Genomic DNA, 20,954 nt, shown 5'->3' with positions numbered 1-20,954 from the left:
GTTCAGATAAAAGGCTACTCAGTGACACAGGAGTCTTCAAAGAATGTGGTCACTGAAGTGGACGATTATTATGAAACACATTATGAATTCAGATGGGCACAGATGATAACCCACAGTAACAGATTCCTAACTACACATTTCCAGACTAATTGATGGCATTGGGGACATGTGTGCAATCAAAGTAAGAACTAACCGAATCAGTACAAGATATCAGACCTCAGAAAGAACAGCGTTTTAATATGGAGTGTGAAATTAATATTAATTGCTGCTCTCTTTCTCTATCGCTCACCCCCTACTGCAGTAGGCCCGGGCCGTGTGCAAGAGGACTACAGGAGGAAGGTGGAGAGAGGTGTGAGGGAGTTTTGGTATTTTCTGCGCAGTGAGGTGAAGAAGCTGAGCCACGTAGATCCAGCTGCACTGCAGACGCACACAGATACACTGCTGCATGATCTCGGCCACCAACAGAGGTTTTACACACACACACACACACACACACACACACACATTACAACCTGTCACAACATTTATACCTGGCACAATTTCCAAAATCCTCTTTTTTTTTTTTTTTTTTGCTACGTAATACAGCTCAAACTCATACCATGCAACCAGATATTAATATGAATGTAAGAGTTAAAATGGCTTTTAAGATTGCGGTGCAATTGTAATGTTTGCTGCTTCATAGTAGCACTGAAACTTAGCTGACAAAACAAAAATATAAATCGTTTTTCATCTCCATAAACATCTCAGTTTATCCAGATCATGCTGACATCATGCTGGGAACAATTGAAACATTTTGATTTTGCATTTAATATTTACCAAGACCGAATAAAGAGAGAGAAAGCCCTTGCAAAACACACTTTAGGTTTGGCTTTTATTTCCAGCTTTTCGGTGATCCAGAAACTCATTATTCATAGCAGTGATGGCAGAACCAATTTTCACTGGAGGACATTGTATATTACACCAGCAGGGAGCAGACAGGGAGGTACTACAGGGAAATTGGCAGTTTTATTACTCATATTATTTATTCATGCTGAATATTGGTCTTTGAATTAATGCATAACCTAAACCTAAAAGTGGCCTAATTCGCAGGATGAGCAAGACTGGCCAAAATGTGTTGACTGCAGGTTCTTCCAGTGAACGGCTCAGCAATCAGATGGCTGTCATTGCACGATTGTCGCCATGATCACTTCCACCCACTGTATGCTATAAATAATTGGCTAAAAATGAATAGTTCAATTACAACAGTAGTGTTGGTCTATAAGACAAAGGTGAAGACAATAATAAAAGGATAAAAATCACAGAACAACAATAAACCAATGTTTGCCATTGAATGTAGGTGTTATATGCATATTCTTTTTATTATTTTCATTGTTTCTGCAAGAAGTTCAGGCTAATCAGACAACCATTAAAAGTCATAAAGAGTCATATATTCATATATAGTGAAATATATAGTGAAATATATAGTGAAATAGGAATAGCATTTTTTGTGACTTTTACAGCAAGTTAAGGGTGACATGGTGTGTTTGGTGTGTCTGCCTCTCTCTCAGTCTCTCTCTCTCTCTCTGTCTCTCTCTCTCTCTGTCTCTCTCCCCACCTGGTGATTTATTGATTAATGGGACATGGTGCTCTAATTGCCCCCCTATTAGAGCCGCAATCAGTGTTCAGAGCTGGCTGGGTAATCCAACAGTCCTTTGCAGCCTTAGCACTTCTCATTCTGCAAAACCAGTAGAAGAAACAGATGTCCATCACACAGTTTTCAATGTAATGTTCTCTATTTTATAGTTATTTTGGCCAGATTTTATTAAATTATAAATACACAGTGTGTCCCAAAAGTCCACACATAGGGGACTATGTACGCCAGCACCACGTCAGTTGTGCCTTCATCAGCGGAAGTGGACGTCCATTTCTCAGTTGGTCTGCAACACTTCCAGTCTTTTTGAATTTGTTAATAAGTTTGGCAACAATGTCGTGTGAAGTGTTTGCCATGTTTACTGTTAAAGTCCATCGCAGCCTTGCGACAGCTTCCCGATCCAGCCATGAGAATGATTTCAGTATGTTCTTCTTTTCCCAAAGGCATTCTTAAAGCCAATCTGAAAATCATATATAATATAACCTAAGTATGAAATATTGTGGAAGACATTTTGCTAAAAAGTGTTAATTTCCCCTCTGTATGGAAACCTTTGGGACACCATGTACACAAGTAAATAAAAATGCAGAGCAGAACACACTTTCTATTAGAAGGAATTATTAAAAAGGATGCTCCAAAATTTAAAAAACAGACTGAACAATAGAGACAGAGCAGGGAATTAATTAAACAGTGAAAACACATCATAAATTATTCTCCAACACATTAGCGGTTGCATTTAGAGGAGAAATCTACTCATGAGTACAAAATATGGCTTATAAACATCAAAAAGCATGCTGATGTATAAATTCACACAAAAGCAACCTCCCAGCACTACAGTATATTGTATTATCCAAATTATAATACAGTTGTTTTTGCACTCTAGCAGCTGCTACACTTAATTAACATAATTAACAATAATTAGCTACGTGCATGTTAAATAATGATATTTTATCCATTTGTTGTGCTTTTTACAATAGTTGGACCTGATCCTGTAGGAAATTTCACTTTCTATGAAGCCCATACTCACATATTATTGTAATTATGCTTATAATTCTTCACAATGAAGTTGGCAAAATGATTAATTGTAAGCATTTTTATATACTTTTTATATACGAATGCCTCATAAAGCTCTAATAATGTGCTGCGTGTAATTCCTTGATAATTGATCTTAGTGTAATACAAGTGGCAATAATGCTGTGCCACTAAAACTTTATAACTAACAATGACCTGTGAATAATTATAAAGCAGCTGTAATGTGTATCAATAATTATGTAAACATTATAAACATTTAAACATAAAAAATTTGCTTCCAAACATGACAAGGAGATCCATATTTAGCACCCAAGGGTGGAAAATACTTGAATAATTTTACTTCTTTGCTATACTAATATATTAATATTACTTGCTTACTTACTTACTTACTTACTTACTTACCTGTGTATTATTTTGTCGTATTTATACTTTACTTGAATATTATTGAAATTGAATTCTTGTACTCTTACTTAATTACAAGGAAAAAAGTTTTTGATTGGGTTCAGTTTAGCAACCCATCATTTCAGGTTACTATCCAGGCAGGTTCATCAGCGTGAAAAATTATCAGAAATTGTGACAATTCATCATCTGTGGCAACTTTCTCATGCTACACAATATAGCTAATGCTATAACTATCTGTGTGTGCTTGAATATGGACAAGACACAAGACATGCAGTGTTGAACTTGAGGATGAACACCCCTGGCCCTACCTCAGTAAAATGTTTCAATATCCTGGAGTAAGCAAAGAGACATATAACATGAACTCCATCTAATTAGAAAAGGCATGTAAAAATGAAATTATCTAATTTGCTAACATTAAATAGATATATTTAACTATGTTTTCTTATCTGATGACAGGTTAGTCTAGCATCAGTTCCAGATGCTAGTATAACTGGCTAGACAGCGTCACATTCTAGCTAATGGTAAATATTGGTTATTTACATGATCTTTTATTTCTGATTAATTCATCAACAAACTGTGTAGCCTTAGTCACACATATGAACAGCAGACATACAGAGATTGAATGATGTTTTCAGGCAAAATGGCATATTTTCTTTAAAACAAAAATCAACTTCTAACAGTTTTAAATAATTAATAAAAATTCATTTTTAACTTTTAATTAATAAAAGTTCATTTTTTTCATGAAAACTTGACATCAGCGTATTTTCATCAGGTAAAAACACTTACTTTTACCAGTGTGGGAAGTTACACTACCAGTAAATTGAGACTATAATGATTTTTCAGTGAGTAGAATTACGTATTTATGCTTATACTAAGTAAAGTCGTCATTATTTGTACTATTTTGACATCCTGCTTCCTGTCTGTATCCTCTCAGTTCTAAATTTGAGGCTTCAGTTATCGAGATGAATTTCTGAACACACTCTGCATCTAATCTAAGATGGCAAATCATAATTAGGTTGTAAGTCCCCAGCAGGCGGCCATATTGGCTTTTTACCTGAGAGCAGATGGAGCTATAATTCAGCATGCAGGTGAACTAATCCGTGATGAGGTGTGTTAAGTGTGGGTTAGACGCTGCTGGAATTATGAAAAACACACACAGGACACTAATCTGATTTCTCGCTACTATTCCCACTTGCACTGGCAGTGGATTAGAGGGTGTATAAGAGAGAGAGTGAGAGAGAGAAACAGAAAGAGAAATAGATAGAAGCTGTGTTTGTATGAGCGTGTGAGTGGGTGAAATCGTGCTTATTGCTTTAACTGGAAATCTCAGCTGTAGTGTCGAGAGTCAACATGATGAATTGGATCAACACACAGATGGATGATAAATTAAAGGAAAAAATGATGGCTCTGCTATGCTGTGGGGGCATTTATTTTTTTTGCTGGAATGGTTTGGGTCCACCTGCACCCTTTAGAGGAAAATGTCACTGCAAATCAATACACAGTTCTTCTGACTGATCATCTTTATCCTATGAGGAAACATTTCTATCCTGATGGGAGTGGTCTCTTCTAGGATGACTCCACCCACATTCACAGGGCATGAGGGTTAACTGAATGCTTTGATCAGTATGAAAATGATGTAAATAATATGTGATAACCTTCACAAACACCACGTCAACCCAGTTGAACACTATGGATGATTTTGTTGTGACATGTTAGAGAGCTCTCTCCACCACCATCATCAAAACACCAACTGAGTCAATATCTAGCGAAGAAAGGTGTCAATCCCTCCACTAAAGTTACAGAGACTTGTAGAATCTATGACAAGGCATACTCAAGTTGCTCTGGTTGCTCGTCGTGGCCCAACACTTTATGAATACGCTTCATGTTGGGTTTTTCTTTAATTTGTCACCGATCTGTACATATGTGTGCAAAAGTTTGGGCCCCCTAACCAAATCACACATTTTGCTGATTTTTGAAGTGAAAAGAAATAAATTAAGTATTTTTTAAAAAATCTACTAATGTCAACACACAGTTACTTTATATTTGATGAACCTTTAAAAAAATGGAAAAAATAGTAATTGTGGCATGTGCAAAAGTTTGGATACCCTTGCAGTTGTAAAGTCTCAGAACTTAATTAACTCATTAGGTCATAATTGACTCATTAGGACTCCAGCTCATAATTTCCACTGTCCAAAATGTCATTAAGAAATGGCAGATAAGGGGAACTGTGGAAGTCAAAGCAAGATTTGGAAGACCCAGGAAATTCTCAGACAGAACTGCTTGTATGCAGGGCAGAAAGGCAAAGCAAAACCCTGTAGGTCCTGCAGGAAGGTTTAGCTGACACATGAGTAGTGGGCCTCCATTCTGTGTACCACTGATTGCACGCACATGATCTGCATCTGATGATAGAGTCATTACAAGGAAAACTTACCTGTGAACCTTACCTGTGAATACCTTACTTGTTTTATGCAAAACAATATCTAGATAAGCCAGAGTTCATTTGGAAACAAGTGCTCTGCAGAGGTAGCATTGCAGAGGTAGATGGAAGAGTGGATTCCAGTAAATATCAGCAAATCCTGGATACAAATGTGACACAGTCAGTCAAGAAACTAAAGCTGAAAAGAGATTGGCTTCTACAACAGGACAGTGGCTACGTTTACATGCACATCCATATTCTGATATTAATCGTAATTTGGCAATATTCTTATTAATATTGAGTCATGTAAATGCCACAATCTGATTGCCCGATTCAGGTTAAGACAACATTCTGATTCTCCAAATTCCGATTCCCACCCCTGGAATAATCGGAAATTTGTTGCATGTAAACACCTTATTCAGAAAATCCACTGAAAGGAGACATATGCGCATGCTAAGTCCACAAGGAATTGTGGGTGCTAAGAGATGCTTAGCTTCAGGCTAGAACTCAGTCATACTTACAACCGTGTATACAGGAATATTCAGATGCCTGGATACATATAACCATCGTATTTGGAATATGGCTGCAACCCGAATATAGACCTTAAACAGAATTTGATGTGCATGTAAACGTAGCCACTGATCCAAAACATACCTCAAATTCAACCACGAACTACTTCAAGAAATGCAATCTGAAGCTTTTGGAATGGCCCTCACTGTCCTTTTACTTGAACATCACTGATAATATGTAGGTAGATCTTAAACATGCTGTGCATGCAATACAGCCCAAGAATATCTCAGGACTAGAAGTGTTCTTCAGGGAAGAGTGGGTTAAAATTCATTAAACAAGAATAGAAAGACTTCTAGCTGGCTACAGAAAGCATTTGCAAGCTGTGATAGCTGCAAAAGGCGATGTTACTAATTACTGACTTAGTAGGGTTTAAAAATCTTTGCCCATGCCACAATTACTTTTTTTTTATTATTTCTAAGTTACATTTAACTTGAGTGTGCAATAATAGTTAACATTTTAGTTTAGTTAAAAGTAATTTTAAAAAATAAATAAATAAATCAACAAAATATGTAATTTGGCCAGCGGTGCCCTAATTTTGCATACTGTCACACACACACACAATGAAAAGCATTAGACAATACATGCGCATGAAAGTTATTACAAGTTACTGATGTTTACTTTTGCATGTATTGTTTAGCTTTATTATTTAGCCTGGCAATTTTCTCTGCAAACATGAGTTACTACATTAGCTTGATAATTTACATTTGATGTTTTTAAAGCAAGATTATAAAAGTAAGTTGTTTCACCTGGCCTATTCATAGTTCTCTAGTCTTATATTCTATTAGCCATTTTAAACAGCTCTATAGATTGATTTACGTTTTTTCTGTTAATGGGCTCCCACTGAGAACAGTATGGAGACAATATAATGTGACCCACTATGACTAAATATGTAAAAGACTCTTCCAGAATGTCCATCAGCCCATGATTTACAGATGTGTTTATAAAGTTTTTGGATATGCAAGAAAACCTATTAAACTCACTGTGCAGATCAGAAATGTTTACCAGTACAAGAGGCAACATCTGCTTGTAAAATCAGAGATGTCCAGAAGGTGGAGGAAGAAAAACACTGACAATACCAATACAGAATAAAAAAAATCACACAGTAGCACCTGTAAAACATGAAAGTACCCCAGCAGCCCATGCACAGTGAATGCCAACGCAGTAGGAATTTGTGTTAACAGTGTTAGAAATGGTATTATAGTAAAAGTGTGCCATGACCTATAGCCAGAGGTCTGTCCATTAGTGGGACTCAGATAAAGCTGAATCACTCGGGAACAAGTCTAACTGCATTGTTTACTCAGTTAGGGAAAATGCTAGGGAAAATGGTGTCAGTATGATATGACCCCCCCAATATTTCAAATCTACATTTTATATAATTATACTCAAGGCATATAAATAATATGGCAACCTTATTACACGCAATATTACAGGTGTAAAACTAACTTTTCAACTTTTTTGTGCATGAACTTAATAAACTTGTTCTTAATGTATCCTTTTAAAACAAGTTATAAACAACAAAAGCAAATAAAATGTGTCATATATTTACCATGAGGTGTTTCAGTGCAGAAAATAAAGCTGATTTGTTTCCAGTAACAGCACGTCCATATGTATTAAAGAATAACACAATATTCTTATCCACTTGCACCTGTAGTTATAACTAATGTTGTGTGAAGGTTGCGAATCAAGTTAGTTGCTATTATCACTTACATTATAATAGCTACAAACAGTCGTTCCTGCACCAGCACCAGACTGGGCATCTTTCCCATGTCCATTTTTAATTGGTTTATGTGGATCATTTATGTGGATCATCAACCATACTATATACCGTATATGTACTATACCATGCAGGTCCATCCTGACAGATCTTCACTACCTGAGTCAAGCTGATGGAGCAGGTGATTGGAGGGAAAAGGAAGCGAAGGATCTTTCCAATCTGGTGCAGAACAGGATCTCCTACCTGCAGGTACAACCCCCCCAAGTGCATGCTGGGAAATTAAGTTTGTTAATAATAATAATAATAATAATAATAACCCAACTGAAAGGAAATACTTATTTTATACTTTAATACTTAATTGGCATACTTGGTGTGAGGGGTAAAGCGCAAAGCCAGTAGTTACTAGCAATTAGGGGCCTAGCTAGTGTGTGTGTGTGTGTGTGTGTGTGTGTGTGTGTGCACGTGTGTGTGTGTCTGAGTGTGTGTGGCACTAGAGGCAGCAATGTTAATCATAGCTGTAGGCAGTGCTTAGGGGCTGCCACCTTTCTCTCCCTTTCCTTCTTTCTCTCTCAATCATTACTAATTCATCTCTCATCTCATCTAGTGTGTCTCTCCATTCCCAGTAGTGTAGAGTGTTATCTGTGCCTCTCAGAGTGGCTTCCACTCCTACTCTTTTTTTTTCCCTCTCTCTATCATAACTAATTCATCTCTCGCTTTTCCAACTTGTCTCTCTATTTCTCTGCATAATGTAGGGTTTTATCTGTCTTTCAGTGTCTCTCTCTTCTTTCTTCTATCTTCCCCCCACTCTTCCTCTTCACTCTTTATTTATTTGCAAACTTTTGCTCGCAAAAGGTGTAACCATTTTGTTGATCGTGATACCAACAGAAATAAATATAGTGTCCAGTCAGCGCTATTTAAAAATGAATCACAAATCTAATAAGCTAGACAAACAGGTAATGAACTAGAAACATATTCTAATGTTTTGATAAAATCCAACATTAATAGCATTTAAAAGGGAAGGTACACAGAAATGCTAGCTCAGTTCAAAGATATCCAAGATTGATTAACTGAACTTTATAAACAGCCTAATCTAGCAAGTTAGCGCATCTAGCTAATGTTCGTGGAGAAATTTGGCTAGCTAGCTTCGAGTATCGTTAGGAATGCTAACTTGCAGTGAGCAAGCTAACATCAGTAAAGTGATCAAAAATGAGTCACTACAGCACTTATATTGGGTGTGGTAAAGGGTGTTGCATTTGAAACTAAAATCTAATAAATATCATGTATTACATGTATTACGAATTCCTTGTCCAAAAAAGGAAACAATAAGATCAAATCTTTTTTCATAGAATTTTTGCCAGTATTTGCCAGTATTTCTTACGTTGTCATTAGAAGCTGAAAGAGATGTTCTTCTGATAGCGAACATGCTAGCAGTGACAGAGCAGAGGTAGCAATACGGATTACAAAACGGATTACAAAACACAAGGGTTTTTAATGTAGTCACGTCCCCTACGTGGAGACACAGAGTTTGCTGCAATACGATTTGGGGGTACAAGAGGATGGAGTTAATGTATTTATATTTATATCTTTAAAGGTTAATGGAGTTAATATATTCATATTTATATCTTTTAGGGTTAATGGAGTTAATGTATTCATATTTATATCTCTAATGCAGATGTATTTTCACAGATTTTGTTAGCCAGCTAGCAACCATAAGCTAACAATAAGCTTCTGTGATTTCTGGGAGGATTTTAATGCATATTAATAAATATTCATAACCCCCATTAATTAAAAAGAATATCTAAGAAGTCATGAAGCTGTCCCACTCTTACCCATTTTGTTTGGTAAGGAATCTACACACGTTGTTTGTATGGAAAAAAAGAAGAAAAAAAAAACCACCAAGAAAATGGCTGAATTAGCAAATATTACTGTTCACTGATGAAAAAATATTACTGTCCACTGCTGAAGCAAATATTACTGTCCACTGTCCGAAGAGGTCATGCTCAGTCCAAACAAATTCCCCAAGAGTTGGGATGAAGACTTTGGCCTGAGGCACAGCGTGAACACGAACACTCTGACACAGACGGTAGGTTTAAACAGAAAAGGATTTATTCATGATATGTGGGAAGGGAGGCACAAGGGACCATGTGCATGCACACTTTTGGTGAAATGTAAGGCGTGTACAGGCTGTGTGTTAATGCTTAAGGCAGAAAGTGCTCTAGAGTGTGGACTTCTTATTATCATATAGCTTTGTAAAGTGGGTCAGTGGGGAATGTCACAGACAGTGAGAGAAAGATTAGATCGAGATTGGTTAGTGTGTTAAACCCCATGTGTCTGTTTGCAGATCATAGAAACACAAAGAAAGTGTGTCTGAGTTCATGTGTGAGTATGAGAGTGACTATGAATATGAGAGTGACTGTGGATTTAAGGTCATATATTTGGGTTTTCTTGTAGGAAAGAGCAAGTCATTGGCATTCATACCCGCACTTGGATTTTCACAGATTTTGTTATCCAGCTGGCTAACATATGTAAACATGACAGGAGGTCTGTGAGGATTTTCAGTGTTCACTGCTAACATGTTCACTAGCCAGTTTGCTAACATGAACTAATCTGACTGGATGTCTGAAATTAAGTCATAGTAAAAATAGTTTATTCTTATCATTACTAATGCTAGCTGGCTAGCTAACTTGAGCTAGCCTAAAAGGACTTTTTAAATGGGTAGTTAAGGTACCTTCAATCCATAAAATGTCTATAAATGCCTATATCTTCACTGGTAATGCTAGCCAGATAGCTAACATAATTAAAGTGATAAGATTTCTTAGAAGATTCATATTCCTAAATATTCATAATATTAGTACCAACTAGTATAAGCTAACTTGATAGGATGCCTGAAGATGTTCGCCATATTTATATCTGGCTAGCTAACAAGATTTACCTGACAGGATTTTTTGAGGAAATGTCTCTGGGTGCTTATGAAACTGTTTTTGAGCACAGGCTAATTACTTAGAAATGGTCAAATGATGTGTTTTTGAGTTCATATATGGACCCAAGTCCAGACTCCTCTGATTTTTCTATTTTCCCACATAACAGAGCACATGTAGTTGTTTTAGTTGTGGTTGCTGGTAGTACAGCTACAACCGTCTGTGGTCCTGTCTGTCTGTCCATCTGTCTGTCTGTCTGTCTGTCTATGAGTAGCTATTGAGAATTGGCCTGATAGCAGTGAACTGGAATATGTTTGGGTTGATACACAGTAGTGAATGTATTTAAAGCCCTGGTTAAATCATGAATATGAGGTAATTATTTTTTTTATTTATTTATTTTTTTAAAGTGAATAACTCTATGGATTAAGAACTTTCTACTAACATAAACATAATCATTAACAAACACAAACCACTCTGTTTATGTGGATTGCTGTTTAATTACTGATAGATCTCTTTTTGGATTTTATTTAACTCTATTTAATAATGTTAAATTCATCTTTAAATAAGTAATTAAGCCTCTCTCACTCTCTCTCTCTCTCTCTCTCCCAAGCATTTAAACATTATTCAGATTCCTCTGTTTACCCCTATCACTCTCTCATTCTCACCTCCGGTCTCTCTCGCTCTCCTTTATCGTCTCACACTGCATTTTATGTTTATTTATGTGGATTGCTATTTAAGTGTGATTGATTCTATTTGCAGTTCATTTAACTATTTTATCTTTAAATGTAATTTCCCTTGAATTAGCCGTTAATTTTCTTTCTCCCTCCATCTTACATTTGTTTATTTGTTTTAGTATTGCTGTTTAATTACTGATTAGTTCTATTTGGACTTGCATTCCTGGTAACCATTTCATCTTTTTAAATACCCTCTTTCCTAATTAATAATTAAGACTCTCTCCTTTGTCTCACCTACTCAGAATCCTCCAGACTGCAGTAAGGCGCGCAAGTTGGTGTGTAACATTAATAAGGGCTGTGGTTATGGCTGCCAGCTGCACCATGTGGTTTACTGCTTCATGATTGCATATGGCACCGAGCGCACACTTGTCCTCGAGTCCCACAGCTGGCGCTACGCTCCTAATGGGTGGGAGACGGTGTTCAGGCCTCTGAGCAATACGTGCACCGAGCGCACAGGAGCATCCACAGGACACTGGACAGGTGAGCAGGGGGCGGGGCTAAAGGGCAAAGAGAACAAAAAGACGATTATCATTCATTCATACATTAGTTTATACATTTATTCATTCCCAGTAACCGCTTAATTCTGATCAAGGTTGTGGACAAAGGCTGATTAAAAGGGTTAAAATGAAACTAAATTAAGGAAACAAAACTGTGGATTTGGCATAGGTAATAGGTGAGCAGGGGTGAGGCTTCTGAGAAAAGTGGTAAAAGGAAAAATAGAGGAGATAAAAGGTTTTAATATGGAGGAGTAGCTGTGATAAATGTGAAAAGAAGATAAAAATAAAAGAATAAGATGGTCAAAAGCTGAAAGTAAAAATCCTCTATGGCACTGACTACACAAAAGCCTTCAGCAAGAAAAGTAAAATGGATAAATAAATAAATAAATAAGAATAAAAGCCCACCTTCGCTATATTTAGTTGGTTTGCCACAAGACACTGGACAGGGAGGCAGGGGGCTGAGAAAAAGGATGCTACAAGAAAAAATTAAAGGAGAAAAAAGATGATAGCTTAAAAGTTAAATAAAGTCAAGTAGCAACACTCCAGCTTCAATCTGTGAATCTTTGATGGATCCATGTAGGTCATTTTTGTAGTCATCTGTGTTGCCTGAAACAAATGCAGTGGAGCGGGCACACGGCAAGGACCAAACCTCAGTTTATCCACTGCTTGAGGTTAGTTAAAGCAAATGATTAGGATGTTCCACAGACCACTTCTATGGTGCAGTTTGTAAGCTAGATTTGTAAGTTATGTCATGTCCAGTTAAATATTCTGGACAGTCATGGACTCCTTTCGGCAAGTCACATCAAATATATTTGTTTATTCGTCTGATATTCATCCATCTCTTTACTCTCACAAGTTTAGTTCCTACCTGTGTTTAATTTGTTTTCATCAATGTTTGGTGCACATGACTGGGACACAATCTTACCATTATGATTTTATCTACTAATAAAAATAAAGAAAAAAGTAGCACAGCAATGTGTATAAATTATAGTGCACAACAGTGCACAAATACTTGCAAGAAAACATGTGGTTTCTCCACAGCCACAGCAGGTAAATCTGGAGCCACATCAGTGTGAATGCAGGTTAAGGAATGCAGGAAGAATGTGTTTTTGTGTTGATGTTTTACTGCGCTCTTTATGTCTAAATAGTCGTAGCATTCTTCATCTCTGCCTGGAATTTCTCCTGTCTTACACATGCACTTTCCTTTTTACCTTGTTAAGAATGAAACCCTCTCTAGAACACGTATAATATCTTTACTGAGAAGGGGAAATCCCATATCACAGGTTTTCTCCATGCATCATTTCATGCAAAAAATGCCTTTTTTTTTGCAGACTGACCCAATGACACTTTTATTATGGCCTGAAATGCTCTGTTAGAGAGCATAGAGTTAAACACACTTCCATTATCAGTCAGTCATCTTCCATACTTACAGTAAGCACTGATTTATTCACTCAGATCTGAGGACACACTGAACATGTCTCTCACTTTGTGTCTTAATGAAAATGACTGCTGGAGGAATCACTTATCTGAAACACTTCAGCCTGTGGATGAAACATCTCTCTCTCTCTCTCTCTCACACTCTCTCATGGGCTGTCAGTATTTCTTATATAAGCCTTATGTAAGTACGTCAGGAAGTGATCATTTTACTCTTATATATTTGATGCCTTATGCAGTGGAAGTTGTGAGCAAGCTCTCTACCTCATTCGTGGAGCTGCTGCATAAGTGTTTCATTAGCTTGTGACTGACGTCAGAAAAAAAAATGCTGCTTTTAAAGATCTAGACACACCGATTTGTACCTTTATTCTATTGCAATTACCAGCCATCCTTTTAGCTGCAGCTCATCCAGAAAGCCCTGCACGAATGTTAACCAGGTCAGAGCACATCTAACCCATTTCTCAGTTTCTCTCACTGGCTTCCAGTAAGCTGTAAACTGTCACTGCTTCTTTATAAAGCACTGTGGCTTTATTCAGACTGGCAGCTTAAATCTGCGGACAAACAAGGGAAAATATATTAAATCCAAGTTTTTTTTTTATCTCATTCAGGCTAGATTTGTAAGTTGTTTCAAATCCAATTAAAATTCTCAGACATTCATTGACTCCATTTGGCAAGTCACATCAAATGTATTTGTTTGTTTCTCTGTTTCTTTGTTTGTTTGTTTGTCTGTCTGTTAGTTTTTTTTCATTTATTTATTTTTATTTGTTCAAATTGTTTTTTCAAGTTTATTCTTGTGTATTTTATTTTTTGTTTGTTTGTTTGTTTGTTTGTTTGCTTGTTTGTTTGCTTGCTTGCATTAAGGCAAGGTGGAGAAAAGAGAACCTGGGCCTGGAGTAACAAAGTGGTTGTGTGTCTGTTTCTTGACTGGACACTTCCTTTATGTAAAACATCATCCACTGAGATAAAATATGTGCAAGTATTTACCTAGCTAACTTTTCCCTGGATGTCGATATTGTATGTGAGCAAAGGTTCTAACAAACAAATCACATTTGTTTCCCTCGTCATTTCTAATATGAACATGCAGACCTGGATAAATTGCGCATGCAGATTTTTCCATAAATGGCATCACCTGCAAAGTAGACAGAGGAATCACCATTTTTTATTGCGGGTGCTAATCGTTCTCAATAGCCACACCGTGTTCCGATTTCAAAATAGACTCCAGGAAGAGTGAAACTGCACGTGTGTGTAATTATGCATCAAGTATATTGCCTATTCAGGTTGTCTAAGCTGTTCAGAATGTTGTTGCTGTTTTTCTTTTTTCAGCTGCTCCCATTAGGGGTTGCCACAGCGGATCGTTGGGCTGCATATTTGATTTGGAACAGGTTTTACGCCAGATGCCCTTCCTGACGCAACCCTCCCCATTTTATCCGGGGTTGGGACTGGCACTGGGAGTGCACTGTCAGTGGCTGGGCTTGGTTCCCAGGCCGGGAATCGAACACGGGCCATGGCGGTGAGAGCGCTGTGGCCTAAACACTAGTACAGTGAATAGTAAAGAGAAAAAAAATAATAAGATGGTGACAGGCGACAGGCAAGCACTCCTTATATTCCCCTACCAGATAGAGTCAGCTCTTTTTTTTAGAGAAAACCTTTTTTTTTTCATAAGAATTGCTGTGCTATTTATTTAGTTTTGAACACTGTTTAAGGAAATGCAGCTTTGTCAGTTCAGTTTGTATTGCAGGCGAACTTTGTTCTCTCTCTCTCTCTCTCTCTCTCTCACTCTCTCTCTCCAGAGGAGCGGGCACTGTGTATATTAAATAACCTTTTTAATCAGTATCAAGCAGATTCCTCTGCTCCTAGCTAAAAGAGAGAGACTATCTGATTACACGTGATAGGTTGACTGTAGAAGATAAAATCCCACAGAGGCTTATTATATAGATAAACAAAACCTAATTGTGAAAGATTTTTTAAAACTATATTCCAGTAGTCAAATATAGTATGGAAGCTTTCTTCATTTGGGAAAGAACCTCTTTTTCTTCTTTAAGTCATAGTTACAGTAAAAGTGTACATTTTTACATCTCTTTAGGAATTTAGCGTCACCAAGGCAGAAAGACTGAAAGACTGACAATGAAACTCAAACCTCTGTTTCGATGTTTTGTTAGAAGTTTAGCCATGATTTACCATTTTAATGTCAATTTCAAGAATTTTCGATTCGTCGTTTATTCACATGCATTCATTCATCTTCATTAGCTGCTTCACCCTGGTCAGCATTGCATTAGATCCAGAGCCTATTGCAGGAAGGCTAGGTGCCTTGCCGGGCATCACACACATACACACACACACACACACACACACATGCATGCTTAGTAACAATTATGGGAAATTTAGAGCTGTCAGTCCACTTACCAGTATGTTTAATGGGAGGTGGGAGGAAACTGGAGCACCAGGGGAAACCTATGAGGAGCTCCACACAAACACTAACTGAGCTCAGGATTGAGCCCTGAGGTACTAAGCCAAATCCTACACACTGTAGGTTTTCTAAATTCTACTTTATTTCAAGTATTTAATCTGGTTTGCTTGCTAACCTGTCATAATTCCTAGGCATGTAGCTGACTATAGCTATAGAAACCATAAAACACCAAAACCCACAAAAGACAGTTACAACAACTAATGCAGCCTTCTGACTGACTGTGCTGTGTCTTTTTTAATGGAATAATTCATAGAAGCAATTTTAAGTACCCAAAATTCAGGTTCAAGTTGAACTCTAAGGCTTCTGGGACACACAGTCTGGGATTGCAGCTAATTACAATAAAAGGAAAGCCAAATCTCACAGAAAAAGAGCTAGCATGTCTGGGGTTTTAATGTAAATATTACAGAAACTGAAATGCACATTTTGTCTTTTTTTTGCCACTTCAGTGGCAGCTTATAATGCACATGATAAAGGTTACAGAAGGATTGAACCACATTAAATTTTATATTTCACAGTAAACTCACGGTGGGATGTGGAGTGGGATGTGAAGGCTAAGTCGTATTTTATATTTATAAGAAATGAAAGCAGTCTGTGTCAGACAGTATATATATAGGGCAAGGAAACATAGCTACATGATCAGGTGAATTAATAATTGTAAAATGAAGAAAGTCTAGCTTTAATCCAGCTCACTTCTACTTTACAGCAAAGTGAAATCTGTGGAAATTCTATCTGCTGATAGAGATGATGATAATGATGAGAGACAATGTCACCTTGCTATATAATACTCAATGACTTCTGAAGCGTCTTTCTGTCAGCATGATTTGAGCATGTGGGTGTTAAACTCTCTCTCTCTCTCTCTCTCTCTCTCTCCCTCCTTGTAATTCAAATAATTAATGATCTCTGCTCTGTTCAGCTGAGTGTGCATATGCAGATTAGCGCGGCAGTTAAATAGCATACGGGTCAGCAGCATTGTACATTTATGAGTGCAGGATGATGTATTGAGCTTCTTTTCTTTACAGTCGCTGTATAGGTTTTATATTCACTCACTTTGTTCCTAAGAGACAGGGTGAAATAGAAATAAAACATCTTACTACTGTGCATGGAAGACAATATTCACAATATTCAATATGCAACAATTACTTTATTGTTCTTTAACAGATGGAAATTCAAACACAGCAGGGGCAGCTCCAGAGACAACACAATAACCTCAGGATCATATAACCCTGAACAGAACAATGATTACATTTTAAAGTATAAACCATGAAATAGTTCAGCACAGTAAAAAATTTTAATTAAAAAATAATTACACTACAAATACAGAAACAATAGAAACACTGCAGATGTGTAAAGTCTTCATTCTAAACCTTAATGCTTATATTTATTATTTGTATTTAAATTTTTATTAATTGAAATTTGTACTAGTTTTATTGAGACACAAGAAAATCATTGTCATGTCATTAAACTACAACTCCCAGAATACAGCACTGCCTACAAACATGTCTGCAGAGGACTACAATTCACAGCCATTATGGACACGATCTCATTCACCCAATGACTGATTGCACACACCTGGACTCACTCACCTGCACACCCATATAAGCTCCCTCACTACGCCTTTACTTTGCAAAGTACATGCTCTGTGTTATTATGCTAGTCCATACCAAGCCTTTGTTTACTGATGGCCTTTCTGGCTTTCTTTTGGGGTTTTTTTTTTTTTTTTTTTTTTTGGTTTTCTTGCCCTAGTGCATGTTGATTGTTGATCGCCTGACCCTCGCCTGCACCTTGAATTTGATTCTGGATTAGGTATTTGTCTTGATTGCTTCATTCAATAAAGCTCTGTATACCTGCACCTCCGTTCATACCTGCCTACCTGACAATCATATGACAGAAGATCTTACTTAAATCCTTTTATTGTTTTTTTTTTAAAAAAACAATTTCTAAATAAAATGGTCAAAGCCATGCTGTTTAAACAGTAATAATTCGTAGCATCGCTACACTGGCTGCGTTTTATTTAGAATTGATTTTTTAAAATCCTTTTAATGTTGTTTAAAGTCTGTAATGGCTTTAGCAGCTCTATACACATCTGAATGACTGACAGGCTGTGTTCCAAATCGAGTTAAGTCCCTGGAAGTATGGTGTAAAATATTTAAAATGTCTGTGTGATACCAAACTTGAGTATATTAAAGTGATAGAACTGAGGAAAAATGAAAGTCTGGTGAAAGTTTGGTGTCTGAAGTTTGCTTATTTAAGCATATACTGGTGTCCAGGCAGACATACAATGGGCCTCATTTATCAAGCCAAATACTAACGGATTTATTCATAAAATTGTTTGTACAAGCATTTAAATAAGAAATTTTTCTTGGTGAAATTGGTATTCATGAAAATCCTGCAAATTCGGAAAAACTTCCATATCCTACTTGTGCTCCTGAGTGTGTGATCAAGATATACACGTGAGTGCGAAGAAAATCGGCGTTTCTGAAACTTTTGTAAAGCTGGTGAAAAATTTTAGTTGAGTTTGGCTTACGCAAACATTTACACACAACTTTACTAAGCGTACATATTCTATGGCCACAGTTCTCAAAGTGGGTTCTGGGGACTGCCGAGTACTCCTAGGTTTTATAAAAGTTTGTAATGGTGTGGAATTCACAATCCAGTTATCAAAGATGATGATAATAATAATTATTATTAGTTATTATATATTAAATAATTATTAATTATGTGAATTAAACAGGCTTAATCTAAACCTCAGTAACTAAATAAATAAATAATGTCAACACAAATCTAAAATGTTCTGTGAGTGAAAGGTTTGGGGGGAGAAAAGCTCTCTGCTGCTTAACAATAACAATCATATTTTTGCACACACACACACACACACACACACACACACACACTGGACTAATGCAGTTACACACAGGTGTGAACAATAATCCGGAGTGTGATCACTGAGAGGTGGAGGAGCAGCTTTGAAAGACCAGGAACTAGATAGCATACTTCATTAGTGCACTAGATGTTGCGTAGTATTAATACCTAGGTGATTTGCTAGAGCAGGCAACAAAGCAAATTTTATGTTAGTGAGTGAAAACATTTAGAATCCAGGCGATCCTAGGAAACCTATCAAGCTGTCTGCATAAGCTAGTTACAGAAGCAGTGAGAGTGAATTTTATGAGTTTTGTTGGCAGTGAACACACATCACAGTTAGTAATGAGAAAAGCAATCCACTTACATTTGTAAACATACTCCTTTTTCGTTTAACTCTGGTTTGGTGAACAGAATTATGGTATTTTCTACACCAAGAAGGACAAATCCTGAAATAAGGAAACGTCTCGGACAGCCGCTATTCTCGAGAGACTCAGGCTGCAAAAAGACAGTTATAGTGTGTATTTTAGAGTATTGTCTGTTATCTGTCTTTATACATGAGTATCTCTCTCATCTCTTGCCCCCTAGGGGAGGATCATGATAGAGATGTGCAGGTTGTGGAGTTGCCCATCGTGGACAGTCTTCACCCCCGACCCCCCTACCTGCCTCTGGCCATCCCTGAGGATCTGGCCCCACGGCTTCAGAGGCTGCATGGAGACCCCTCCGTCTGGTGGGTGTCTCAGTTCGTCAAGTACCTGGTGCGTCCTCAGCCATGGCTGGAGAAGGAGATGCAGGAGGCTGGCATCAAACTGGGTTTCAAACACCCCATCATTGGGTCAGTGCCTTTTTCTCGTAACATTAATTTACATTGGACATTAAAGATAAGCCATTTTTTGCAGTGTTGCCGAGTTACAGAATGATGGAAAACAAAAACAGAGACAGATTATAAGGACAGGAATCATATAAGGATATGAGATCACTTTAATTCAAAATATTCTAAGAGTCCAATTATTAAGTTAATAATTTTTTAAAAAACTCAAATAAAATAAATATAAGTAAGGAATAAAACATGACAGATTATAGGGCTGTTGTAGGAAAATAATCAATGACTTGGTAGTGTGCTGCAGCTAACGCAAAGCACCCTGAATTTGATCATTTTCCTATAACAGCATGTTTTATAGCTTTTATACCACTGCAACTTATTAACAAATACAATTTGTAATTTATTAAAGAATTTCATTTACACTTAATATTGTGGTTAGTTCCTGTTATCACTTACATTACAGCAGCTATAAACAGTCGTTCGCTCAGTGACATCTCTTTTTTTCTATTTCTTGAACTTAATAAGACAAAAAATGCAGAGAAACCTCTGTCCTGAAAACTTTCCTGTGTGACTGTTACAAAGCTACACAGGATCTACAGTAATCTCCTTACAGAAAATTGTCAACATATTAACGCTTATAAATGTCATCATATCAATGATTATAAGTTTTTAACATATTTTTTAATCTATTTGTTATAAGCCTTGACTTATGTGACACATCCACAATTCAAGTCCTTGTGAGTAAGGTGTTACTATAGAAAAACTTTTTTAGAAAGAGTGCATTGATATAAAAACTTAATGATTTTTCTTATAGTCAAAACTGTTATCTGAGCTGCTGCTAAAGAAAATTAATCAACATCTTCTGACCAATCAGATTATAAAATTCAACAACATGTAAGACGTAGGGGATTGTATATAATCTGCATAGACAACAATCAACTACAAGGACAAAGAAAACACTGTAGACGTCTGCCTATACGCTTTGTCTCATCATGTCTTGGCCTCTTCCTTTTTCCCCAAATTATTCACTTGATCAAAATTAACTGCCAGGAGTGTGTCGGCTTTTACAATAGTGAATTACACATGTGATTTAATTACCAATTACCATAATTACCATGGAAAACTGGTTAACCCTTTCTGTGAAACTGGTGTTCAATGCAGCTGTGTGTATAATTCTTTATAAATTGGTAAGAATACCTTGTAATAATTTTTAAATAGACTGTAATGCCTCATAAAGTAAAAGAAACCAGAACAGGCAAGATGAAGAGGTGTGTTCCCAAGACAAATTTCCACATTACATTAATATAATATAATATCTGAAAATTGCAGAAAGATATTCGCAATCAATTTTACAATTTTAGTTCTTTCTGAATATTTACCCCACTGTTAAAGCGCATTGAAAAGGAAAAGAGTGCTGGGCACTGACAGTTAGCATGTTATACCAACTTTAACGACAAGGGGCAG

The 20,954-nt window shown here is 36.8% G+C and overlaps 1 protein-coding gene across 2 annotated transcripts in view; it reads left to right on the top strand.

Annotated features, from left to right (window-relative positions):
• fut8b (fucosyltransferase 8b (alpha (1,6) fucosyltransferase)) overlaps positions 1-20,954 on the top strand; it is a 124,197-nt gene that overhangs the window by 88,280 nt on the left and 14,963 nt on the right. The window contains exons 4-7 of one of the 2 annotated variants that reach the window (XM_026923695.3): positions 305-467; positions 7,896-8,010; positions 11,656-11,893; positions 19,256-19,502. In XM_026923695.3, the coding sequence (XP_026779496.1) occupies positions 305-467; positions 7,896-8,010; positions 11,656-11,893; positions 19,256-19,502 (763 nt within the window). Of the gene's footprint in view, positions 1-301; positions 468-7,895; positions 8,011-11,655; positions 11,894-19,255; positions 19,503-20,954 lie in introns of both variants that reach the window. The other variant, XM_026923694.3, reaches the window with a different exon arrangement.

The sequence above is a fragment of the Pangasianodon hypophthalmus genome, chromosome 19, assembly GCF_027358585.1.
Source record: "Pangasianodon hypophthalmus isolate fPanHyp1 chromosome 19, fPanHyp1.pri, whole genome shotgun sequence".
Lineage (NCBI taxonomy): Eukaryota > Metazoa > Chordata > Actinopteri > Siluriformes > Pangasiidae > Pangasianodon > Pangasianodon hypophthalmus.
This window is presented reverse-complemented; position numbering and strand designations above follow the sequence as displayed.